This window comes from Rattus norvegicus, chromosome 1 (genome assembly GCF_021556685.1).
Source record: "Rattus norvegicus strain SHRSP/BbbUtx chromosome 1, alternate assembly SHRSP_T2T, whole genome shotgun sequence".
NCBI lineage: Eukaryota > Metazoa > Chordata > Mammalia > Rodentia > Muridae > Rattus > Rattus norvegicus.
The window spans coordinates 16,148,410-16,175,746 of record NC_141534.1 but is presented as its reverse complement, the minus strand read 5'-3'; the positions used below and the strand labels follow the sequence as shown (position 1 = coordinate 16,175,746).

The following is a 27,337-nucleotide window of genomic DNA, read 5'->3' as shown; positions in this document are numbered from 1 at the left end:
TAATTGAATTGCTTAGCTTTCCCACCATCTAAAGATCCAATCCAGTTCCCCCGAACCACAGGACAGGCAAGCGTCGGCTTCTCTGCCAGTGTTTGCAAGAACTGAAGCCTTCATTATGTGTTAGGCTAGGTTTTTGGTATGTATCTTTATTACAAAAGGAATCAAGCCAAGAGCAGCGATCCCTGAACTGTAAGCGTAGCAGCAAAAGTACATTTACTCCCTTAATGAATGGCTCAGGACCCACCAAGCAGGCGCTCTGCTTCCAAGAGGATGGGTTACACGTTAAATGCATTTGGAAAATGGTCTGAATCATTTCCCCTCTCTTAAAAGTGACAGATATCAAAACCCCGACAGTCCTTAGGGCAAGTGGTTTTATGACTTACTCTCCAGCACTTTTTTCTCACTAGTACTGGCTTGACTGTCACGAGCAGTCATAGCAATGCTTTGATTTTTGTTTTGATTATTGCTGTTGTTATCTCGAGTCAGGGGCTCTAGAGCCCAGCCGGGTTTTGATGTCCCCAGGTACTGGCGGCTGGCCTGGAACTCTTAGCTCCCCTCCCCCACTTATTTCCTAAGTGCAGGGCTTACAGACATGCACCACACCCACGTTAAAATGTATCCACGTTAAAATGTATCTTAAATTATATCATTTACAAGAGTCCCTTTGAAAACTCCATTTACATTATATAGTTTCAACATGATTTCCCATAAAATCAACACAACCCAGCGGTAAATTCTCTCCCTTGCTCAAATGCATCAGCAGAAAGCACAGTGACTGAAAAGTTAGGGGAAATCTAATTTAGAGAGTCACCAGATTGCCTCAGAAGAAGGTAACGACATTTGATGGCTTAATCAATTCCTCTTGCTTTTTGGGGCCTTAAATAAAAATCCATAATGCATTTTTGAAGATGGCAAAAATAGATATTAAACTCCATTAGCAGGCTCCATAAGTCTGATGTGGATCAACAGTTTTTCCCCATCTTCCTAGAACTTTACGAGGCGGAGCAGGTCTAATGGACCAATTAGGGTCGGAAGCCATCGCTGCCTGCTCCCATGTGCCTAAACTGTTCCAAGAACACCGTGCTCTTACAACAAAAGCAGATGCTCCCTGTGCAGACCTGCACCCGGCATCTGCTGCCTGCACAATAGAAAAAAACCAGCAAAGGCACAAAAAACTCAAGGAGGTCTTTATTTAAGTAAATGAGCTGGAGAAGAGAGAAGGAAAACCTGGAAGCTTCATTAAAAAACAGGCACCGCAATCCAGAGTAGGCAGGGGCAGGAAGCTTCCACAGGAACCGGAAGCTCCCACAGGAACCGGAAGCTCCCCGCAGACAGCGTGCTACTGTGGGTGCGGACGCCTCCTATCTACCACTTCTTAAATGTGAGCATCTGCACATGGTTTTGCTAATAGCAACCATAAGGAACACATCTGTAGGTTTTCTCAACTCTAAATTTTCATAGGCAGAATAAAAGTTGACCAAAAATGAATAAATAAACAAATAGATAGATAGCCCAGAACGGACTGACCTAGTTAGAATTGGCGGGCTGAGTGCATCTGAGCTGGGTTAATCCTGTTCAGCTTCCCAGGCTTTAGGGTTCAACAGCTCTTGGGACTTTACAGTTTATAGGTCACTTGCTGTTTGAAACCAGTTTAGTGAGGATCTGACCATTAAGAGCCATCCCAAATCAACTCAGACAACGAAAATTTAAACAAAAAAGTAAGGCACTGCTAATGTAGATGGAGTGCTATTTGTTGCACATGTGGACAGAAAGATAAATATTCTTTATGAGAAGGAATGGACAATACGTATCTCAAAAGGAAATGTAGAAGGGGCTGGGGGTGCAGTTCAGTGCTAGAGTTCTAGCTTAGCAGGTCCGACTCAATGTTTAACCCCCAGCACTGGGGGAAAACAAACAAATACTAGAAGAGAGAAACGCTTGTGGATGACGGGAAATGCCACCAAGCAATATAAAGGCCTTAGAGTTACCAACGGTCAGAAGACATAAACTACAACAAAAACCATCAGTTCTTTTCCTAGGACAGATCTCAAATGGGAGGACATGTGTCAAAACTGCTGCTGATATTAAGTGGAAAATGGGCTAAAAATTCCCTCTATGATGATGTGCCTGCATTCTAAACAAGCATGTGTGCTATCTGTAACAGCTACATACAATGCTGCCCACAGTCGTGACCGTGGCTGTTTATAAACGGCAGGAATACAGCTAGCGTACAGTTTTAATCTTTCCCCGCGTTATTCAAACACACTGATGTTCACTGCTGCCTTATCACTAGAAAAAACATTGTGGTTTTAAATAGTTAGGCAAGGACAGGTGAGAAATGCCTACAGAGTTCTCTTCAGATTTTGTGTCTCAGTTTTCAGTGAAGACACTTCATATGCTAATGAGCAGAGGGGAGGAGTCCTCTGTAAAGAGGTATATTTATTCTCCCAAAAAAGGTGTTTTCCCCCACTCCCCACCTGAGGGAGTGGAGGGAAGGGAGGGAAAGGAAGGGGGAGGGAGCGGGAAGGAGGGGGAGGAAGGGAAGGAGGAAGGGGGAGGGGAAGGGAGAGGGACTGGAGAAGGGAGAGAAGAGGGGAGGGAGGAAGAGGGGGGAAGGGAGAGAGGGGAGGGCTGGGGAAGGGGGAGTCGGGGAAGGGCAGGAGGTGAGGGAAAGGGGGAGAGAATAAGAATAAATGTGTGTCAACATCAGGTATCTTCCTCCATTGCTCTCCATTTTGCTTTTTGGGTGAGAAGTCTCTGACTTTTCTGGGAGCTCACTGACCCAGCAAGTCTCAGAGCTTCTCCTTTCTGCCCCTCCTTTGCTGGAATCACAGGCACATGCTGCTGTCCCTGGCTTTTTGTTTTAACATGGTGCTGTGGCTCTAAACTCAGTCCTCATGCTGTCTATCTACCTCCCTGGTCCTCACTAGAGAGCTTTCAACTAGGAAAGGTTTGCTCTTGTACGTGGCCATCCACCAGTAAACACCCAATAGCGTTGCAGCCTTTATCACCGACATCAACAACCGCTTTCTTTCTTGTCTCTTCCTAAGATGCTCTCTGTCCTTATCACTCAGCAGCCTGCGCACTCTCAATGCCCTCCCGCCATCACCGTAAGCTGTAACCAGAATGAGGGTGCTGATGGGCTTTTCCAGACCCCATGGAGGCCTCCTGTCATCTAGGTGGACAGACACAAGTGCTCCTTAGATGCCAGAAGCAAGGACACACAGGTGGGCTAGGACAACTGAGGCTGTGGTGGCTTTGCAATAATGAGGAAAGTGTAAATGAAGGGTGGGGTGGGCACTGAGAAGGAAGAGTTTATCTATGGCAGCAAGAAGAAAAGCCAATCCACTGCAATGGACGACAACAGTGAGATCCGAGAGAGTGGCGGGCGTCAAGATCTGACGAGCCAGGCAGTGGTGGGGGCAGCTTCTCATCCCAGCTCTCTGGAGGCAGAGGGAGTTCGAGGCCAGCCTGGTCTACAAAGTGATTTTCAGGACATCCAGGGCAATGCAGACCCTGTCTAGAAAAACCAAACATCCAAGACAAAATAAAATAAAAGACCGATGATTAAAGGATGGACAATAGTCATCTTAAACCAGGGGTCTCACAACTTTCAGAATAAGATGACTTACAATTAGATAAATATCCCCAATAGAATGTTACATTTTAAAGCAAAAGACAAATGTTTTCCCTTCTGTCAGTTTTCTAACTCGATGACTTAAGTTGTGAAAACCTAATCATAGTTGCCAAGGCAACCACAAAACCCTTAAAGGAATTAAAAGGGTAAGCTCATATCATTAAACTTGGGGTAGGCACCAATTATACTCAGAAGGTCGAGAGACACCTCTAACTTGGGGATAGCCAATAAAGACACTCAATCCCACTTCCGAATATTTTCCCTTAATTGACAGGACGCAATCTTGAGAGTCTGAAACAAGCACAAAGGAAAACATGCTAGTCATAAGTGTTCAAGAGTCCTGTCTCATAATTATTCATCCTGCATTTATCAAGTTCTGTTTTAAAATAGAATGGACACTAAGAAGCCAAGAGTAGAAAGTCATTAGAAAATTCTAGAACATTTTCCTCAAGTCATCATCAGACCTCATGTATTCCCGTACGGGTTACGTATCCCTTATCTGGACGGTTGAGACCAAACATGTTCCAGAGTGTAGATGTTCTTTGGATTTTTTTTTTTTACAGTATTTACACACACGTGCACATGCGCACGTGATATGTGTAGGAAATGAGAGTCTAAGCCTGGCACTCTTTACACCTCATATGTCCTTATACACATCGCCCACGGTAATTTTATACAGCGCTTTTGGTGCACCAGTGTTTTGACAGCGATCTGTAACATGAGGGATAGATGTGGAATTTCCCACTTGTAGGATCATGTTAGAGTTCAAAATGATTGTAGATTTTATGGACTTTGAGCTCTCTGATTAGGAATGGTCGATCTGTGTTTTGTTTTAATCTTAACATTGAGCCACAGTGTGACCTCGCTAGCAACACTTCCCTAATCTCTGCACTCTGGAAGGCAAACCCAGGAGCAAAGGGAAGCTGCTTCCCGGCCTCTCCTGTTATTCTGATGGTGTGTGTCTCGGGTTGTCTCTGATTCTCCAAACCACACAATGACGCACAAAGCCTTCTTTCGCCCTTGATCATGAAGCCGGTTACAGTGGCTGTACAAACATTGTGTTTCTTCCAGCTATCTGAATCTTACTTTTTCAATACAGTTACCTCTGGGGTAACTGCTGACACCAGCAGATGGTGTGGTCTTTCTCAGTTTGGAGGCTGAAGCTGTCCTTTTGGGATAAGCAAGGTGTGGTACTTCAGTCTGTCCCCACAGACCTACCTGTACTACTTGGAACATTACAGCGGACAATCTGACTCGCACTGCTTCTGTGTGCCCTGCAGGAGGACCCTGATACAGGCCTTTGCCTTGTGGTCTTATCCCTTAGGACTCTGCAATGCTCTTTCTGTACACTGGTGTTTCTGAAAGTGAAAGGTGCTAGCTATATAAATTCCCAGATTGAGCCTGGTTTTTAATCGGGTAGCATTTTTCAAAGTAGATGTCTTAATATTATATGGTAAGAGCCTAAAATTTAAATAGATTTCCTCAAATTGTGCTTTGTAGACTGAGCAACATTAAACTGTCAGATTGGGCCAAAAGTAGAGAGGGCAAGTTCTTATGGTTCAATCTAGACTCTGACCTAGTTTATGCTAATCTTTCTGGGGCCAAAAGGAGTTGCTGGTACAAGGGCAGATGACAACCAGAAGGCTTCTTGTTCCTAGGACAAATATCTTCATAAGTCATGGCCTACATTTGCTAACCTGTGGTGCATGAACCCAGTCTGTCAAGTGGCTTCACCCAACTAATCAGAGCAGTATCAGCTAATGATACCAACATTTAACTGCACAGATAAGCAAGGAGAAGCAGGGTGAGCGAACTACGTGTGTGCACGTGTGCATGTGCACAAGTGTGTGTGTGCACTCACATGTGAGGTGCACCAACAGCGACTAGCCGAGGCTATGAAGTGAAACAGATTACAGCTGTAAGAGCTCACCTCTTTCCCTTACTGCTTTTCCAAATATCTGATTAATCTTTATTTCTTTACTTTTGAGATAGGTATCGAATGTTCCCTGGTTGGCCTGGGAGTCAATGTGCAGCCAAGGACGACCCTGAACTCCTGAGCCTCCGGCTTCCGCCTGTCAGGGCTGAGATCACAGTTATGCATCACCTCCCAGGCATTCCAAAATCATTTGTAAAGTGCCAGTGTAACGTTTAGAGGGTTATGTTAAGTAGACATCCTTAAGTGTACAATCGACAGCAAAAGCAGAAGCGCTAGCGTGATCCACCTGTGCTGGCTGACTGGCTGCTCGGTTTGCCTTCAGATCTGATCTGAAAAACAAACGGCCTTGTTGGGGAAACAGAGGAATAATTATGCTGTAACACATTGGCTCTGTACAGTAAGCAATCATTTACAACCCCTACAGGCAGGACTAACAGCCTCTTTATTTAACGAAGCAGTTGGGGGCTGGGAGTAGGAGTGTAACATCGTTCCTGTCCTCCTCCACTAACCTTGGGACTCCCGGTCCATCAGGAAGCGGTTAGGACGGGTAAGCAAACGACTGTGTACAGGAGTCCCTGCTTTATTACAGGAAGTGAATGTGATATTCAATCATGTCAGGAACTGTTCCTAGTGTTTTTGCATAGACTGATGAAGTGTACTTACACTTGAAGCTTTTAGTCTTTTGTTATTGGGAATTGAACCAGGGCCTCCCTACATGTGAGCATGCTGGTCCTTGTACCTGTCTTTGCCTCCCTACAAGTCTACATTCGTCATTAAATTCTGAATGCAGGGTGCATTCTATAATGAGGGGACACAGGCTAGAACACAATGACCACTAGATGCTGTTCACTGAACTCTGACCTTCAGGTCACACCCTATAGAATTAGAATGGTATATCCTACCTGACTTTCAAGTTATAAGTAATTCAACTGTTTAGAGTTTTTAATACCTTATCATAGCTGGGTGGTGACGGTACATGCTTAAATTCCTGCACTTGGGAGACAGAGGCAGACAGATCTGAGTTCAAGGCCAGCCTGGTCTACAAAGCAAGTCTGAGGACAGACAGAGCTACAGAGAGACCCTGACTTGAAAAACAAAAAATAACAAAACAAAACAAACATACCTTCTCACTTTGTTTGTAAGATATAAAACCGCCTTCCGGTTTGAGAGGCTGAAACCCCAGATGTGAAAGGGGACTGGGAAGAGCCTACCCTGCGAGAAGGAATCGGTATTTGTTGGGCTGAGTTAGTGCAAGCCACCATGCATGGACTGTGCTTTCTGTCTTGTGGTCTCTAGAACAGACTGATGTAGGAGACAGGTGCAATGAGCTCGGCAAGGGTGCCTGGCACCTCAAAGGCTGCATTAGTGGAATGCAAGCTAGCACTCAGTGGAACCCTGAGGGTGACAAGCCTGGTGGCAGTTACCATTTAAGTGCTTCAGTTAGTGAAGAAAGTGGTCCATAGTTTAACAGATTCATTTTACTTGTTCTAGGGATCTGGAATAGGATACATAGGTTTGCAGGGATAAATCTGATTATGCAAAGAAGAGATATTTATATAGGGAAAATGTTTCTCTTGTGTATGCAATATACATACCTAGTATATTACTTCATATTCTTAATCTTTCGGACCACGAGGGTTTCAGGAGATCCCTCCTACGATACTTTGCCAGAGAAAGGAAGCTATATTTGATTCTTACTCAAAAGTTAAATCCATCTGCTTTTGGGAAGTGGGGAATCCAGGGAAGTTGTGTTGCTCACTCCTGGCATGACGATGCTTGGAGGTTGAGTAATAAAAACAAAGCCTATGTGTCTGGGTAGCAGATGCAAATGGGGACACTGGACCCTGCCTGACACTGGGCTGTGTTAAAAAAGGACATTCTCACACACCTGTTACTGCATGAGCATTCTTGTCCATAGAAGAGAAACAGAGGAGAATGTTTTAAGATTAGAGGGAGAAGGTCTCAGCTTCGGCTAAGAGGGAGCAGGTCAGTGAAAGCCTCGAAGCAAGATGAGCAGAAAGCTCACAGCCCACTGCTGGCCACACCTGACTGGGTGGAGGCACATGGGGTAGCACATGCACACATTGCGTGCAGTAAGGAATAAGCTTTGAACATATAAAATGCCAAGAAAGCTGTTTACAGGTGTCAACTGATCTGAATATATGAATGTGATAGAATCTGACCTCTATTTTGATCAATGATTCTGATTTATTAATATAGTAATAAAATGCATTGATATAAAGAAGCAACGAATGTGAAATTCACCTAAAATAGCAAAATAACTTCAGTCAATTCAGAAAAAGCTCCCAGCAAATGGAAATGCTGGTGTTTTTGGCAACTTCTTTGGTCAGCCCAGCTGAAGAACCGAGGTGGACGGAAATGGTACAGGATGGAGTAACTGAGTCAGCTTGTCCTAGCAGAGAGGCGGGAACGACACAGCTTCTATTTATCACAGGCATGGAACGTCACACAGAAATAAGCACATCTGGGTGGAGATGGCCACTCCACAGGCCAAGAGCCCTGGCTGCTCTTCCTGAGGACTTGGGTTTCCCAGCCCCTCACGTGGCAGCCTACAGTCGTCCCAAACCCTAGTTCCAAGGGACTCAATGCCCTGTCTTCTGAGGGCAGTAGGCATGTCAGTGGTCCACATGTACACATGTACACATAAAGTCAAAACAAATCTTCAAATAAGAGCAAAGGGTAACTTCTCAGCATACTGGCTCGCAAGTCTGAAATAGTTCTCACCAGTGTCCCCACGAGTCACAACCGCGTGCACGAGTGGTCACATTCATTAACAGCTGTGGAACACAATTCCAGTCACAGATCCTGCTGAGTCACCGCCTTCTCTGAATTGGACTTGGCCACTCTTCCCACCAGGAAGCAGGGCCTCTTCTACTCCCTTAATCAGGACTGGAATCGACACTTGACCCTCTATTGTACATGGCAAAGGTAACCAGGGGCAACAACTTCCAAGGCTAGGCCTACAGGGACCTGGCAGCACCTGCTGGCTGCCACTCTTCTTGAATGTTTCCCTGAGGGGACAGAGGTCAGGAGGCCTGTGGAGGAGGACAGGGGACAAACCTGCTGTTACCAGGAACTGCCAGGCAGGTAAGATCACCACTGTGCTCTCAGGCAGAGTGAGCACTGGCAAACTAAATAGAGAAGCCCCACCCCAAAGGACAGAACTGTGCCACACCTGGGGTTTGGGGTGGCTTCCAGTTGCAGTAGCAGAATCTGAAAGCCAGTGTAAGCAGAGGGGCTGTATGCTCCCTAGGGCATGCTGTGTCACCCGGATGGTACTGAACCAGTACACCAGGCAGGGGCAAAGGCTGCCAGAAGTGGAAGAAACCCCCCAGGTGGGATGAGTGATGGGACTCCTTGTGGCTCAAGAGATGACCCACAGACTGTCTTCCTGGGTTTGCAATTCTAAAAACACTCATTTTTAAGGACGTGATACATTGAGAGTTAAATAAAGCTCTCCTACCCTGTTCCTCCGTTCTTCCCTCTCTCTCCCCTTCACTGATTTTGAGACGGGGTCTCTCTCACTCTGGTGCCTAGGCTGGCCTTGCATTCACTGTGTAACACAAGCTGGCCTAAGTTTCAAAGAGAACCTCCTGCCAGAGCCTCTGGGGTGTTGCTATTACGAGTATGCACCATCGTGTACGGCTTTAATTTACCTCTTAAACATTTACACCAGGAGGGGTGGGGGCGATGTAGACACAGGGAGTACTCACATACAAAGTTCTCAAAAAACTAAAATCCTATCTATAACGCCCCCCCTTCCCGGTTTATACATCAATAGCCAACATGGCAGGGATGTTGAGCACTGGGCCAATGTGAGGAAACTCATTAAGAGCTCGTAGCAGCATTATGCCTCTGCCCAACTGCCTCATCTTGCTGTGTGCAGTTCTCTCTATTCAAATCCAAGAGAAGGTTCTAATGGACTGAACCAACTTACTCTGTCTCCTTAAAGGGACAGTTAGTACACAGAGAACTATAAAGATCAGAACTCACCGTGGGCTATGAGCTGAAATCCTACTTCCTAGTATCTTGGAGTGTGACTATAATTAGAAACAGTGCTTCAAAGAATTAAGGTCAAATAAGGTCCTATGGGCATGTCTGGTGTCCTTATCAGGAGACATGAAGACACTGATGGGCAGAATGAGAGGTAGCCAATGAGAGATGGGCAGGGCAGAGACAGCCAATGAGAGATGGGAGGGCAGTGACAGCCAATGAGAGATGGGCAGAGCAGAGACAGCCAGTGAGAGATGGGAGGACAGTGACAGCCAGTGAGAGATGGGAGGACAGTGACAGCCAATGAGAGATGGGAGGGCAGTGACAGCCAGTGAGAGATGGGAGGGCAGTGACAGCCAATGAGAGATGGGCAGGGCAGAGACAGCCAATGAGAGATGGGCAGGGCAGTGACAGCCAATGAGAGATGGGAGGGCAGTGACAGCCAATGAGAGATGGGAGGACAGTGACAGCCAATGAGAGATGGGCAGGGCAGAGACAGCCAGTGAGAGATGGGAGGACAGTGACAGCCAGTGAGAGATGGGAGGGCAGTGACAGCCAATGAGAGATGGGAGGACAGTGACAGCCAGTGAGAGATGGAAGGACAGTGACAGCCAGTGAGAGATGGGAGGGCAGTGACAGCCAATGAGAGATGGGCAGGGCAGAGACAGCCAGTGAGAGATGGGAGGGCAGTGACAGCCAATGAGAGATGGGAGGGCAGTGACAGCCATCTATAAATCAGCAACCAGGCTCCCAAAGAGGCCATCTCTGCAGACTTGACAGACTGCTAAGCCTCTAGAAGGAGGAAACACTTCCCTGTCAAGACAGGCTGGTATTCTGTTATGGCAACCCCAGGGCAGAACTCATCCACAGACATGCAAGCCACACGGGACAGGCAGACCTCTGAGTAGGAAAGGGCTGAGGACACCCTCTCTCAGGCCCACATCAGCCCTCCTCCTCTATGCAGAGCAGCAGGTGTCAAACTCACCTCCCTCCTTGGTCTCCGAGGGCCAGGACTACAGGTGCCTACAACCATGCCCTGTGCTTGTTGCATTTTCTCAGCTCTGGCCCACTCTGCTATCCCAAGGCTTGATAGGTCTTTCACATTTAAAGAGAGGGGCTTCCCTGCATCGTCTGTACACACATGCTATTTACATAGGCCAGTAAGTCAGTTTACTTGTCCTAATGTGTGGGTTAGCACATGTCCTCTTGTTTAACTCAAGCCAGTGCTGTTACCACCATCTGACAGGGTTTGAGGGAAACAGGTTCAGAGGTCACATAACTTGTCTAAAGTTACACAGCTGATGAGAGGAACAGTACCGGAAGTGAGCCCAGCACCTTCGGATTCTACATGCCTGTGTCCTCAACTCATTATGCTCAAGTATCTTTCCAGCTACATGAGGCAAAGCTCAGCAGGCCCGGCCTGTTGGGGGCAATATGTGCGTGAGTGTGTGTGTGTGTGTGTGTGTGTGTGTGTGTGTGTGTGTGTGTGTATGTATGTAGATCACGCCTGGGCTGGGCTGTAGGGGGCCAGGCAGTGATTGTGTGTGTGTGTGTGTGTGTGTGTGTGTGTGTGTGTGTGTGTGTGTGTGTGTATGTATGTATGTATGTATGTATGTATATATGTAGATCACGCCTGGGCTGGGCTGTAGAGGGCCAGGCAGTGATTGTGTGTGTGTGTCTGTGTGTGTGTGTGTGTATGTATGATGTATGTCAGGCCTGGGCTGGGCTGTAGGGGGCCAGGCGGTATGTATGCCAGGCTTGGGCTCTCATAAGTATGGCATATATGCTCCTCTATACTCTGATTTTGAAATATAAAAAGCCACATGTATGTATAATGCTACTCAACTACACTCTCTTCCCCTTGGATACAAAAACCAGAGACACTGGATGTGGCTGCCCAGGTAACCTCTAATGTGTCACTGAGACCTCCTCTCAACAGCCAGGGATTCCCATGATTTAGCCCAAAGACACCGTCACCTTTGTGTGACTGTTGAAAGTCAGAAGAGCACTCCAACTGACAGAAGGAGGGAGGCCTGCTGTGGCATCCGACTTACTCCTGGCCAGAGGAAGAATTTGTCCCTATTCTCTTGGGCTTTACCTCCAAGGACTGATGCCAGTAGCAAGGGGAAGGTGACTTTGGGTCCTCCTGCGGTGGTGTGGCTTGTGAGAAGCTTGTGAGAGAGGTCCATCTCCAGGGCCTTCCTCTTTCTTTTGAGGGATGATGGGAAAGGACATTCCACAGATGATAACTGAACTTTCAGGGTGTCAGGCCTATCGAGATGCTTAAAATGAGTTGTAGTTCAAAAGAGAAGAATGTGTCAAAGATAACCTATACTCTTTGTTGTAGCTAAAAGCTAACGTGCCAGTCTGGAAACTGAGTGAGGCTCTTGTGTGTGTCACTATAACAAATTACCCAGGGCTGGGTAGAAAAGATGGGTTATTTGACTATCTGGGAGCTGGAGCGTCCACATAGCATAATGCTATCTATTAGCCATAGAAGGTATATGTTGCACGGCAAGAGTTTGGTTAATCACGGCAAGTACTACTGAACAACTATTCTGATGACAATTCTAAACACTCAGATTTCACAGACTCTTAGAGAGGATATTATCCCTCACAGTCCTGCACTGTTTCCTCAGAACATCTTTCTTCTCTTAATCCTGGTTCACAGAGCACCTTGTTAGCATCTCGAACGTTTAGACACATTTATATATGGGATGAGCGCTGTCTCAAGTAAAAACCCTCTCCTTGACGAGAAGTCACTCTGCAAGCAGTCTCGAACACAGTGAACTCCTCTTAGGTCATACAGTAATGCTAGAAATACCGCCTTCTTGGGAGTACCCACTATCATCCCAGTACTCCGGACGCTCACACAGGAGGACTGTGATGTCTGGGTCCAACCAAACCTGGCCACACAGTACTTTAAAAGGAAAAGGGAGAGACTACAGGAGACAGCCCTGCGTGGGTAGGTCCTTAGTGTCCTGATGCTGTTACCTGACTCTCCTTTCTCTAATGAATCAGTGGTTTTGCTTCACTTTGACTGGCTCTGAAGCTCTTTTCTGTATCGCAGTTGCGTCTCCCTACAGACTCCTGAAGCTCTGAGGGGGAGTTCTATTCCCCCATGTTGCCGACCGACCCCCTGTTTGGAGACGCAGCTTCACAGTATAAGTGGTGGAGCGGGCAGACTGAGCACCAGTGGGAAGGTGGCTTATGGGCTAGACTACACACCAGGACAGAGGACCAGTTGTCAGGCAGACTGAGCACTAGTGGGAAGGTGGCTTATGGGCTAGACTACACACCAGGACAGAGGACCAGTTGTCTGAGGAGCAGTAAAGGACCATTAAGGGCAAACTCTTGGTCAAGAGAATAGATACTCTGGCCTGGGTGGAGACTTAACATTTTAGTTGTAGAGTCAATTATTTGGCTAAAGGCCTTCCCTAAGAAGGCAGGTTCAGCTTAAGCTGTGCTAGAGTTAGGCATATAATTATCCTTCAGTGTGATACCTACCCCCTTCCCCACCCTTCATCACAGCCCTACGAGCCGAGCAGCCTTGAAGTGCTGCCGGCTCTGCGTAGTTCTAAATACTCTAAATACTCGGGAAGGCGCTGCTTCTACCTTTTCTATCTTCCTCTGGGATGCTGGCTGGAACGTGAGACTTTTGTGGTACGTTGGGCTTCCTTGCTCTCTCAATCTGCAATCCCCTTCCATGTCAGATCTGCATGCCGGAACTCAGGGTTTCCTCAGAAGAGTGCCCTGGAGATTCCAGACGAGAAATGCTGCAGAGATCACATCGTGCAACAGGTCTCACGAAAGATTTGGTGGTGGTGATGGGAAAAGAGAGAGGAAGAAAGAGACAGTGAGGAAGAGGGAGGGAGGGAAGGAGGGAGAGAGAGAGAGAGAGAGAGAGAGAGAGAGAGAGAGAGAGAGGCAGGCAGGCCATGATGGCAGGGACTTTTAAAAGGGTGTGCACGTGGCATTCGGAGACTAACCTGAGTAGACCCCAAGGCAGGCTGTGGAGCATCTGGCTCCTAACGAGTCTTTAAACAACAGGCCTCTTCCTTCTCTCCACTCGCCTCCTCTGGGCAGCTGATAGGATTTACAGTTTTAGTGCCCTGGGACCTTTGAAGACAATAAACTTGTCCTACAGCCTCCGTTTAAGCCAATTCTTAAATTACTTTATGAATGAGACTAAGGCTCAGAGGGGAAAGGAGTTTCCCCAGCATCATCTGGCAGCCCAGATGGGATACCCCAAAACTCCCAGTAACCATGGGAGCTCATTAGACATCCCTAAGGACCACCCAAACTTTGGGGCTAGTAATTTGCAGAGCAAGAACCAAGGTGATTTAAAACTATAAGCACACGGCCATTATTCTTGGTCTGCATGGTTATGCTAAACACAGCTCCCATTCCAGGAATTCAGACTGTATCTTATTGACGCAGACCACAGAACATTGATTTTATTTTTAATTCAGCAAAACAACTTTCTTTTTCCAGTAAAGTAAGGCAGTCATACATACATGTGGCTGGGCTGGAAGCAACACTGAGGTCTTCAGACTGGCTGTCTACACATCCACGCTTCCTCTTGGTGACCAAAATAGCCTCCATGATAATAAAGAAACCCTCAGTCACACAGAGCTACCTCCTGGCCTTTCAATTATTCATGCTAATGTTCAGCATTTGTAGAGTTTATACTTTACACATGCTAATCAAGCCCAAGGACTGCATGAATAATGGAAACCCGCAAACGATTAGCAAATCTGATTGTAAGTACTGTTTTCAACACAGGCTCTCCTGAGAGACCTCCAGAGGCTGTCTCCTCCTTTCCACTTAATATCCTTCACTCCGAATGAGATTTTGGCAGAAGTAATTTGACCAAAGCCTGGCTTAATCTGCCTACTTTGCAGCTTCTCTGCTCACCCAGTAACAGTGAGCTGAACACAAAAAGGAAAAAGTCTAACGGGCAGGAAGTTAAGGCCCAGACCCATGGACTGGAGGCACTATTGGAGCAGGGATCTGAAGTCAGCTCTGACCAAAGCCTCCAAGGGACGGCTGTGAAAACTGCTTCCCCTCAAGTCCCTCACATCTCTCAAAAACGGTAAGCTCAGAAGGCAATTACCAGTGAGGTGGCTTCTCTTGCCTTCCTCAGGAGGAAACACATCTCAAGGGTCCTCTCATTTCTGTTACTAAAAAAAGAAAGTACAGGAGTTAACGCCTCCTACCATCTGATTTCCTGAGAATCAGTGCCTTACTACATCAAGTCTAGGAGGGCGTGGGGAGATGACTCCATCCTCTGCCCCCAAGTAAGTCGCAGACAGCATTCAGAGCAGCGCTGCAGAGAACACGCACCCCACTCACTCCCAGATCACTCGCTGAGAAGTTTGCACACATGCCCCAGACGTCCTTGAAGGCTGCTGCATGGAGATGTATAGCAGCAACAAGATAAAAGCCCCCACACAGCTGCAGCGGACCTCGGACCTCGACTGCAGGACCACAGCTAATAAGCCTGCCACTTCACAGAACGCCAGGCAGTGCTGAGCTCTCTAGAAGGGACACTCTAAAACCTGGAGTGTGTGGGAGGAAGCACAAAACTTCAAACAGGTAAACACGGTATTTATGGATGTGTGCACACATCAAAGACACGGAAATGGTCAGGAAGGGTACACGGTATCCCTCCATGGGAAAAATAACTGGGGGGAGGAGAGTGGAGGCAGATAGAAGTCCTCTATGGAAGGATCCAGGAGCAACTATGACACTAGCCATCAGAATACACACACACACACACACACACACACACACACACACACACACACACACACACACAGAGTTCTACTATCTTTTAAATATGTTAAGTGGCTGAGACCATGTGTACGTGGGCATTTATTATGTTATCTTCTCTTTTCTAGTGTTTTCTTTTTTCTTTTTTTTTTTTTTTTTTGGTTCTTTTTTTCGGAGCTGGGGACCGAACCCAGGGCCTTGCGCTTCCTAGGCAAGCGCTCTACCACTGAGCTAAATCCCCAACCCCGTGTTTTCTTAATTATTACAATGCTCCCTCCTCTTTAAGGCCAAAGTAGATTGGCCTTGAGACACGGGTTGTGCATCCCTAACATCCAAAGGCTGAAATCTGAAATGCACATGGATGTGGGTTTGCGGGAATGAGGCTCAACAGGCCTGTCTACAGAACAGCACTCACACACACGGTCGGCCACACGTGCACATAGCACAGAACAGCACACCAGGCTATGGGCCTCGGTGAACGGGCAGGTCCACGCTGTTGCAGGTTGAGAGGCAACAGGTACCTGAACACCCTGAACTGCTGAGCTTCTGGTATGGGGCTGAAGGCCGTGCAGCTTCAAACACGTCCTCGCATGTGTGCCCGTGGAGAGGGGCGTGGGATTAACTGGGCTGAGAGGAAATATGATCAAGTTGGTTGTTGTGTCGAAGTGTGATAAGTGGCTCTTTTGGAGATCTACTCATAACTTATCCTATTATGGATACTGTAGCGTTCCGGATGCTCGGAGGTATGCTGCAGGATGGTGAACACCATCCCATGCAGGTAAGGAAGAGGATTCTGTGGAGTCGCAGAAGAAATTAGCCGTAATAAATCCATAAAAAGAAATGACGGTTCCCCAAGCAAGCCAGGGTAAACACTCTGTTATGGAGCTTTGGAAACCTAAGGTCTCAGCAGCCACTTCCTGTCTTTATAATGCTGACTGAAAGCTCTCCCCACTAAGAGACCTGTTTTTCTAGGTCTTAAAGAAAACCTGAGGCAGAAATGGCTTTACAGGGGAGAAGCACAAAAGGAACTTCTGGGGGCGGCTTAGTGAGATGCCCTGCTGTGGGTGAGAGAGCAACTGGGCGTGGCTGGGTTCTGCTAACTTCCAGCAGCCCCAGGTCTCTTTCCAAGATGTTTCCTGATGCACAGAGGAGCTCATGGGGGAGTGGGAGGAGTTTCAATCACTGAGAATTTATAATGTAATTTCTCACTGGCTTACAATTTACACTTTACAACTTTGGCAGTGAATTCCAGTTCAAAAGGAAAGCATATGCTAACAATAATTCAAACCTGGTCATAATGATTACATACCAAGAACTCAAAATGGACATTTCGTAATTAGTGCTGGTCCTTAGGTATGATGGCAGGAGAATTCATGAGTTCCACCAGAGTCTCGAGGCCAGAAGGCTCTCTAGTTTAAGATCAACGTATCTCGTCCACATGAAGGCTAATGGACAAAGGTCTTTCATACAGAGTCCCAGCTATAATGCCCAGGGTAATGATCTATCCAAGGTCTCTGTCTTTTGCCAGGCTCAGAACAAAGTCCCAGCCCTGAAGGTTCAGCTTGTACTTCTACACCCAAACAGCACCTACAGCCCAGCAAGGCTGGAACTGGCATCTAGAAAGCATTTTCCTGAAGGCCTTAATGGAAAAAGATTATGTATTAACTGGGAAACCGAAAGACATGGGTTCTGGAGCTCTTGATAAATGTCGGTCTGCTGGATATGATCCTGTCGGTTCTATGATCTTCTTTTTTCATACTTCCTCATACACCCAGTATTTAGGGAGGCTCAGCTGCACTAAAGACTCTGTATTAGGGTGCTGGAGTACACAGTGTCAATTTAACACAGAATGTCCTCCCCACACTTGATCTGGTTGAAGGAGGAGACATTAACTTGGCTGGAACAAAAGGAGACAGAGTCATGATCAATCAAACCCCAGACCTGGCCTCAGGTCAAGTAGGAGAGGGTCAGGCATAGCAGGAGGTACAGTAGAGGTCCCTACAGCAGTGTGTGTGTGTGTGGGGGGGGAGGTGGGACTCTACGGAAAGCCAGCTGGTACCTGGTGTCTACTGCTTCAGAACACAAAGACTGACTTGCACACATTTGATGACAGAGCACATGCCATTTAACTGGGTGCTCTACTGTAAGTGTCACAGAGAAAGAGGTTCTGAAATAGAGACTGGCATTAACCACAGAACAAACGTCTAACCAACACACTGGTAGAAACCTGCCCACAGTCCTACAGCATCCTCAAGTGATGGGCGCGTGCACATGCCTTCATTTGGGTAAGAAGGGACTCGGTTTAAGAAACAAATTCCTTCTGAACACTCCAAGATGAATTATTGCTCATGTTCCCTGGTCAAGAGAGACCAGGAGTTTGTTACTAATTTTAAGGAAACAGCAATCGAGGTGATCTGACCTAATGTAACTTATTTCTTCATCAACACAAGGAAATTACAGGTTATCTCATGAGTAACCTATATGATATCTAATACTTTTGGTCCACATGAATAAACACAAAACAAGGATCCAGTCAAAGGAGACCATTACAGAAGAATTACTAAAAAAGGCCTCAAGGCTGGGTGTGGAGGCACATGCCTGAATCCTGGCACTTTAGGACACAGGCAGAGGGATCTCTGAGTTCAATGTCAGCCTGGTCTACATAACAAGTTTCAGGGCATGCTGGGCTACACAGCAAGATCCTACCTCAAAAGAAAAGGAAAGAGAAGAGGCAGCCTCCTAGAGACACCAAGTGAAGTGGTAGAGGAGACGAGCACAGTAGTATTCCCTAAAACCAATCGACACAACAGGTCAGAAGTGGATAGAGGCCCAGAGCCAGAGCTCGGCCGTTAGTAGTACACGCCGCTCGGCCGCCGCTCGGCCGTTAGGAGTACACGCCGCTCTTGCAATGGGCTCAAGTTTAATCCTCAGCATAAAGTCAGGCAGCTCACAATGGCTGGTGACTCTGACCTGAGGGTTGGAGGCCCTCCTCCAGCCTCTGTAGAGACCTATATGCATTTGTGACTGTTCACACAGAGACACATACATCACACATGATTAAAAATAAAATAAACCTTACAAAACAGAAAGAAGCAAACAGAAAATACGGCCACTGGGTTACAGGTTACCATGACAATCCATCGCTCTGAGAGCTCAGCTTCGTCCCATAAGCAGTCAGGTTAAGTCTCTCTAGTCCCACCTACCTCTGAGCAGGAGTCATTTATATCACAGATGAGAGAAGTCTGAATGAGTGAAGGAGGCGCGTCCTGAGCAACTCCTGTCCTATTACACCTCACAGTCTTTGGCAGAAGCCTGGTCTGAGTTCTGACAACAGTTCACTTGGGCCTGTGGCCATTCAATACTTGTCAATCTGGCTAAACCATTCCCAGCCATAAACTGTTATGTCCCTGAGAAAGGTAGGCCCTGAAACTGCATAGTTCTATACAAGGGTCTATGTACATGGAAAACTTGTACATTTTTCTATTTTTGACTGTGAGCCTATCCTTTAAGAACTGAGCCATCTCTCCAGCCCTAATGGTGCATTTTAAATGTGCTACACTGATCAGAGAGATTCTTAAGGGGACAGATAGAGGTCTGCACTCTCCGGTCTCACTGTAAGCCATCTCTGGATGACGCCTGACTCCTGATGTTGGAGATGATTCTCTAACCATGCATAGGGGCACTGTTGGCACTGCTGTTCCCAGTGGTCTTAGGGCAGGCACTGCTGCCGAACTCTGGTACTTTAATACGTTACTCCTACTGAAAAAAGCCAGGATCTTACCACTGTAGCTCCTCAGACCATACATACTAATATACAGAGACTGAACTTGAGTTTCCTTCATCCACACTCCTAAGCCACCTCAATCCCTCATCCCACACCAGCTCCACACCGGACTTACATGTGCAAATTCTCTGGAATCTAGAAATAACTTATATTCTCGCTAACAAACCCTAGCTGGAATGAGCCTCAAAAATAGGCCTTGAATTCTGTAGTCAGCATCCTCGGGCTGCCGTTCTAGTGAACGCTTCAAACGGCCGCTCTTCTGCTCTTCTGCGGTTACTACCTGCCTTCGGTAGTTAAGTCAGGAGATAGCCAAGTAAGTTGGGCTCTTCCTAGCTGTCCAGAAGATCTGAAATTTGAGTTTAGCTTGCGCTGTGCAAGTTCTTGCCTCAATAAACAAATTAGCACACAAACAAAAAGCCACGGAACCAGAGAAGCAAAAGCAGAGAGTGAAATAGGAGGAGGGAGGGTGTCAGCAACTCACCTGGGAAACTTCCTGGAAACAGTTAAAGCTATTCCTTGAAGCACTGATACTGTGGACAGAAGAGGCTCAACTCAAGCAGACTGTAGAACCTTTAACTGCCGAGCCAATTTTAATCGTGCTTGCTTCCTAAGGTTTGAACAGTTATTTTTAACTATTGGTTAAGCCTGTAAGTTTTCCATTGCAAGCCATTTCATTTTATCTGCCTGTAAAATATATTGATTCTATACAGGCTGAGCACATTCTCCTGTATGTAATGACACGCAGTGACTCGTTCCCTAACACAGAAAGCCTGAGAGTGTCAAGTCATTTGCTTTACAAATGTTTAGAGACTCTGCAAAGAGAAAGATATAGGTCAGATATGGTCTGCTTGTGCCACTTTTTACCATGCATTCTGAATAAAGGTTACATTGAGGGTCTCTTAAATACATGAAAGTGATGCCACTCAACTTGAAATCAACAGTTCTTCCTACAACGCCGCTTACCTTGTTCTGAAATGGCAAAGAAAGGACAGTGGAAATAGTTAGTGGTCATGTCCTACGGAACAAAGGAAGGGGGAGCGGGGAAGCATGAAGAGCAGACTGGTGCTCCCATGCCAGGTCCCAGGATTCTGTGACACTCTCTGGTCTTGGTGTGGACGTTACAATCACTAGAGGTCACATTCTATGTACAGGGAATGCTCGAAAAGGTCTATAACTACAGCTTAACAACAGGGGCAGGACAATAGCAGTTTTTCAGAGCCAGCATGTTATGGGGAGATTTTATTTTGCTACAACTTAATCTGGGCAGCTAACAAAGGGCCAGAAAGAATTAATCTTGAAACAAAGTAGCCGCTACCCCAGGCAAGTATATGCCTTCATTATTTACTCAGAATCAGAGAACAGGGCAGTGCGGAGGGGAGCAACCCAACAGAGCAGACACTCTCAAGAGTGACTTTGAAGGGCAGTTCTAATGCTCCTATTCTTTCTTAGAATTCCCATCAGGCCTTAGTGCCTGCAGGCGTTACCTTCTATACACTGCCCAGACACAGTATAAAAAGGAGGCCCTGATGCCTTCAGTCTAGAGAAGGGCCAGGTGAGGTATGCGGAGCATTTCACTCTGAGACGAGTCAGAGAGAAGGAAGCTAAGGAACACAGTGGAAGGTTGTCCTTCTGCACCAGGATAGGGAGGCTGGCAGTGACAGGGCGGACTCTTAGCCTGAGAAGAAGGGAGGTGTGAAGGGAGGACATTTGATCTGATTCCAAACCACGAGTTAGAATATCCAGACAAAGTAGAAAGAGGAAGAGGGCAGAACGATGACCATTGGGAGGGCTCAGAATGAGGGGCGGGGACCTGCTGGATTTTGGTGCAGCTACAGCAGAAAGTTTGAAGAATAGAACGGAAGCGGGACTTACTGTTTTTTGTGTCAGGAGTTTTAAAACCAAGTGGTCTTGGCAATGTAGCAACTGAGGTAGGCCGGTTGGTGCACATTCTATTCTAGAAATGGTTACTGGAAGCATGGCTGTGATGCACGACAGCTGCCAATTAGCTCTTGCTAATTACTGGGGAAGAGATACGGGCAGTGTATCAACTTGACAGGAGCCAGGGACATCATCTGAGGCAATGCCTCCATCAGATTGGCCAGTAGGCAAACTCTGGGCATTTTCTGATTAATGATATAGGATGGTCCAGCTCCATGTGGCTGATGCCACCTTTGGGGAGGTGTTCCTAGGTGTGTAAGAAAGCAAACTGTGCGGGCCTGGTTAGTACTTGGATGGGAGAAAGCAAACTGTGCAAGCCAGGAGGAGCAAGGCAGGAAGGAGCGCTCTTCCATGGTCTCTGCTTCAGTTCCTGCCTCTAGGTTCCTGCTCTGACTTCCCTTCAGGACAGACTGTAACTATAGTCAGAAATAAATGCTTTCTTCCTCAAGTAGCTTTTGGTTAGTCTTTATCTCAGCAATGAAAGGCAACTCAAGATGAAAGGGAAGCTAAAAATCTAGATTACTATGAAAAATCTCTCTAAATAGAGGCCTAGTTTAAAGTCGGACGATAAATGAAAATATCTATAGCTCAAACGTGGACCTGAATCTCAGTTATGACATGGGCCCAGTGGGAGCATTACCACTGAGAAGTGAAGACCTGTTGGTTACGGGCTCCCTGGCATGCCATGGAGGAGGACCCGAGGAGGAAGAATGTAAGCCGGAGGGAGGGGGACAACCCTTCCAATCGGGGATCAGCCCTTCATCTTTTGAGGGTGGTATTTTCCAAAAATAAGTTATTTGGGGGACAAGTCTCACAAGTAAAAGTGGATGTTGGAGCTGGAAGGTAATCAGGTTTATATTAAAGCCGAGCCAAACCAGGCGTGGTGGCACACACCTGTAACCTCGGCACTTAGAAGGCGGTGACAGGAAGACCAGGAGAAGAGTTCAGGGTCACCTGCGGCTCGGCAGTAAGTCAGTGGCCAGCCTGGGCTAACTGAGACCCTGATTCAAATGAATAAACAGGAAGCAGACAAAACCCAAAACTATAATGCCAAAATGACAGTACTTTGGATGGCTCACAAATGGCAGGGAAGTTACTATAAAAGAGAAGTCACACGGTGTACGGTAACCACCATGCTTTGGGGCAGACTGGGAGCCCTGGAAGTGCTCGTTCACCGGCAAGCACTGTGTTTGGAGCCGGGTTCTGTTACTGTCTACAGACCTCTTCTATCACCATCTTGTCTCCTGCCTGGGCTGCTGGGTAAGCTTCCAGACGCGTTCCTAACCCAACCAGACAGCTTCACTGTGGTCACTTCTCCCACATTTGGTACTCTCCCCTTCTTCCGAGTCCCCCTCAATTCCACTTTACACGCTTGTGTTATGGCCATTTGTCTTTCTCTACTAGACAGACAACACCTCCGAGCACAAAAGAACCCCAATTCTCTTTGCATCACAGCACTTCTGTAACGCCCCAAATGAATAACGCCACCCACAGTGACCATCTAACAAAGGTCAGCTCAGAGAGAAAAATGTCTTACTACTTAATAACATGCCATGCTTAGAAGACCTCAGACGGCATGTCTGGGAACACAGCAAAGGCGTTTACTTACACACGTGCCTACAAACCCTGGGGTCAGCATCACACAGAGGTTCAGCACCCGGGGTAGACAAGCAGCAGTGAAACGCATATGACATACGTGCATTCCAATTCCAATCCCGTGGACACTTAAAGCTCACTGCTTTAAGAACTGATCTTGTCCACTAGCTGAGCAGACTCCTGTCTCACTCCTAGTAACTCAGAGGCCACAGCACCTAGGAGTCCTGATGGTGGTTCCCCTGTTCATCCCTGTGAGTGCCTGGCAATGGTTACTCCACAGTATGCACACCTGAGATGACAGCACTCATCATTAACCCTGGGTAAGCCTCGCCAGGAGCACTCCACTTAATGAAGTCAGACAGCAAGGTTCTTCACTACCAATGACAGGAAAAAACCTATTAGGCATGCAAACCAGCATTGTGCACCAAGTTCAGACACGGGTGGCTGATTAGGCCATGGAATGGGAAGAAAACCAAATTTGATTGCTTATCTTAAGTCACACATAAAAGGCAACCTGTATCACCAGGTTCTATTTTGGAAATAGAAGCCCCATTAAAAGTTGCAAAAGATAATTTAATACAACAATAGCAGCTTTAAGGAACACCTGGAAGAGGAAGAGGAGGAGGAGGATGGGGAGGAGGGGGAGAAGGGGGAGGAGGAGGAAGAAGAGGAAGAAGAGGAGGAGGAGGTGGAGGAGGAGGACGGGGAGGAGGGGGAGGAGGGGGAGCAGGAAGAAGAGGAAGAGGAGGAGGAGGAAAAAAAGGAAGAGGATGGGGAGGAGGGGGAGGAGGGGGAGGAGGGGGGAGAGGGGGAGGAGGGGGGAGAGGGGGAGGAGGGAGAAAAGGAGGAGGAGGAGGGGGAGGAGGGGGAGGAGGAGTGAACTGTCTAGGTCATCAAGCACTGACCAGGCTTGGAGGTTTCATGACGAAACTTTTTAAAATTTGTTTTATATTTGGAGACAGAGACTCATGCAGCCTGGGCTTGCCTCAAACTCCCAAAGATAGCCTTGAGCTCCTGAATCTGCAGATAACACTCCATGGGCCACCACATTCAGCTTACAATATGCTGGAGACTGAACTCAGGACATCATGCATTCTAAGCAAGCACTCTGCAGACAGAGCTACATTTCCCAGCCACTGCCTTTTGTTGTTACATAGCTGGGCCTGACCCTGAAACTCCTTGTCCTCCTGTTTCTACCCAAGACCTAACTATGTCCGGCACTGGGAGGTGGTGAGAATGAAGCAGAGACAATACAAACCTGTGTCACAGCTCCTCTGTCCAGAATATGCGGGTAACTTGGACTTAAGTAAACTAAATGCAGTAGATGGCTCTCTCCATTGTTCTGGCTCTGTTCCAAGTGCTCTGTGGCTGCACGTGACCACTGGCTCTCACACTGGACAGTGCAGAAATGAAACACGGCTGCCACTCTCTAGGCAGAGCTGGACTAGACAGTGGGCACTCCTGTGACTCTGATGCTTGAAGAGAAATGTAGAATCGAGGCCACAGCACTTCTAGTCATTGAGCATAATTGGAGATATCCTGAATTAGTCATCGGCTCATTGCTTCCTGCGTCATAAATTAGAGACATGTAGGGATGTAAAGAAACTCTGGTTTTCCTTACTAGAATGAAATCCTTCCCACACAGCCCTACCATCAATCGTGTGTGTGTGTGTGTGTGTGTGTGTGTGTGTGGTGTGTAGTATGTGGTGTGTGTGCTGTATGTGTAGGGTGTGTGGGGTGTGTAGTATGTGGTGTGTGTGATGTATGTGTGGGGTGTGTGAGGGGTGTGTGTGTGTGTGGTGTGTAGTGTGTGTGGTGTGTGTGTCTGTGTGTGTGGTGTGTGTATATGTGTGTGTGTGGTATGTGTATGCGTGTGTGTGTGGTATGTAGTATGTGGTGTGAGTGTGTGTGTGTGTGGGGGTGTGTGTGTGTGTGTGTGGTGTGAGATGTGTGTGTGGTGTGTGTGTGTGTGGTGTGTAGTGTGTGGTGTGTGTGTGTGTACACAGACATAAAAAGAGATAAACAGCAGGGAATCAGAGCTCCTTGACTTAAGACTCTTGGTGAATACCCAACCACCTTTAGAATTACTGACTTTCCCCTCTCTCCTTTTATTTTAAAGAACTATCAAGGGCAGCTTTTATTTGGAAGGAAAATTAATAACAAAGAAGCCAGGAAGAAAAAGTCATGAAAACTAAGAACAAAATGGGCAGCTATCCTAAATGATAATTGCCGGACATTCAAGGAAAGAGTCACAGACCTGGGCTGTTTTGACAAGTACACCACAGGAATGCTTCAACAAAGTTAACTTCAAAAAGTTACCAACTCCACAGGCAGAGAACGAGAGGAGGGGTTTCATGAGAGCAGCGGTTCAGACACAGTCACCACCTCACGGAGCAAACTGAGAAGCAACGCCCTTCTACAGCGGCGCTGAATCGCTGAAGTCATCTGGCATCAGACAGAAGCCCCCACAAGAGAAGATTCTTTTCAAGAATGGAAGCAAAATGTACTTTTGAGTTTAAAGAGACAGTTTCCATTATATTTAACAAAAGCAACAAGATTCCTTTTGGAGCCAGGGACAATAAGCATCAGTGCCCAGAGCCACAGTACGGAAAATTTGATAAGGTCCGTGATAGAATAATTTGCCAGTGACAGAATGTAAGCTATGACTCAATCAGCTCATAAAAACGACATTGGTACCCCTTCTGCCAGAGAGAACAGCTTGCAGAAGACGATGCTGGGATCCCGGAAGCCCTTCTTCAAAGATGCATGAGAGTGGCCATGAGACAATACCCCAGAAGGCACGGTCCGTGGGCCTGAAGCCTGACCAGCTGCTGCAAGCCATCCGCAGAAGGGAGCACTCAAGCCTCAGACCTTGGTTTTCTGTATGTGGCATGTCTGAAGTGCTCAGCAGAGGTCAGAAGCCATTAGAGCCCAGGGTGCCTCCTTCTCCCTGGCTTTGCCCTCCTTCCCTTCTTCCTCAGCATCTAAGGAAAAGAAATCTGGAAGTGTCCCCATCCTCTGCCCATAGAAGGGTGCTTTAAGAAAAATCACTTTACCTAACCCATCCTTTACAGAGAAACTCGGTTCGCTCAAGCAATGGAAATGATCTGACATGCTTACAGGAAAGTGAGGGTGCTCCTCCTTTAAACCCCTGGAAGCTAAATTCCTTCCCCCTGATGAGGTCAGTCACTGCCCCCTGTTTAAACAAATGAGTGGACATTAAAGACCTTTATACTAGGAAACCTGTCCAGGTCTTAAAAAGCAGCTGATCTGAAATAGAACAAACCTACAGAAATTATTTCCGCTCACTCCGTCATACTCCAAACCCTGAGGGTGTGTAAGCCTGAGCAGCAAGCTCTGTCAGGTCATGAGTACTCCGAGAAGCAGGCATTGCGAGCACAGTTCAGAACCTGTGCGATAAGCAAGGGAGCACAGCGCTGGGCCGGGCTCCAGCGAAGGAGTAGGGCATTAGCATACCGGGCTCCAGTGAAGGAGTAGGGCATTAGCATACCTTTGGGTCTTCTGGAATTTCCATTCTTTTGCAGCTCATCTTCCTCATTAATGGTGAACAGAACGAGGGGAATAGTCCTCGAGTGGGTCGTCTTCAATCTCTCTTGTCGGATAGCTGTGGCTGATCCAGGCATAACGCTGCTACTTGTCCCACAATTATATTAAATATATATGCTTATGTAATTGCAGCTCCCAGGAAGCTGCTAGTTCCTAAGCTGCCTGTTCATTTGAGCACTTGTAACAGATCCCCTGTGGGTAAACAGTGTGCAAGCAGCTGACAGATACTACCAGCTACTTGGCAACTCGGGCCGTGCAGCTCCCCCTCACCTAGCAGCAGCCCCCTCCCACTTACTCCCCCCAACAGGCAGGCATGGGCGCTGGTGAGTAAACACTCTCGCACATGCACGCACGCACGCGCACTCGCACGCACACACCCATTTCAGAAGGTCTCCGTTAAAGGCATGTGGAGTTCAGATGCCTCCCTCCGACTGACCGCCTAACCTGTTCGATCAGACCCCAGCCTCTCCTTCCTGCTGTGGCACCTTCCCCAGGCTTCTTTTTGCTACAGCGCAGCGAAGCATTCAGCATACAGCAGAGGGCAAGAGATGACATGATGCCTGCTGTGAACAGTTGCCCTGACAACCCCGACACAGCCTAATGAAGGAGGGCCGGGAGCCGTTCCAGCTGCCCTAGGATGCAGAGTCCTCCGAACCCACCAGCGGAGGCTTGGTTGCAAGGGCAGCTCCCTCCTCCCCTGGGTGGCAGAGTGGAGCGGCGGAATGGGTGGAGCAGGAGGAACAGCTTCAGGAGAGGGAAGAGTGGCAGAGGAAGGTTTTGCGTCTTTCCCTCCCTAGTTGGGCTATTTTGGTAAGCAAAGGGCAAGGCAGGTGTCCCAGGGCTGCCTCACTCTCTGACATTAAGGCCCGTGTCTGTAATCGGCTGAGCCTTGGTGGCATCCGTCATGATGTTCGGTATGTCTCAACTCAAGTATAAACTCCCTCAAGACATACACTGTCCGCTTCATGCACCGGGCCCACCAGCACCGCATCACTGAGACCCTCCAAGGAGACCAGAAATTGGAGACTGTCTTTTTTTTTCATTAAAAACATTTCCTCTGCAAGTCAGGATGAAAGGGCATAAACAAAGC

The 27,337-nt window shown here is 47.4% G+C and overlaps 1 protein-coding gene across 9 annotated transcripts in view; it reads right to left on the bottom strand.

Moving 5' to 3' along the window:
• Positions 1–27,337, bottom strand: part of Map7 (microtubule-associated protein 7) — a 128,261-nt gene that overhangs the window by 80,222 nt on the left and 20,702 nt on the right. For 4 of the 9 annotated variants that reach the window (XM_087655325.1, XM_087655336.1, XM_087655348.1 and 1 more), the window contains exon 1: positions 26,192–26,594. In XM_087655325.1, coding sequence (XP_087511451.1) covers positions 26,192–26,324 — 133 coding nt within the window. In that variant the 5' untranslated portion in view covers positions 26,325–26,594. 9 annotated transcript variants of the gene reach the window in all.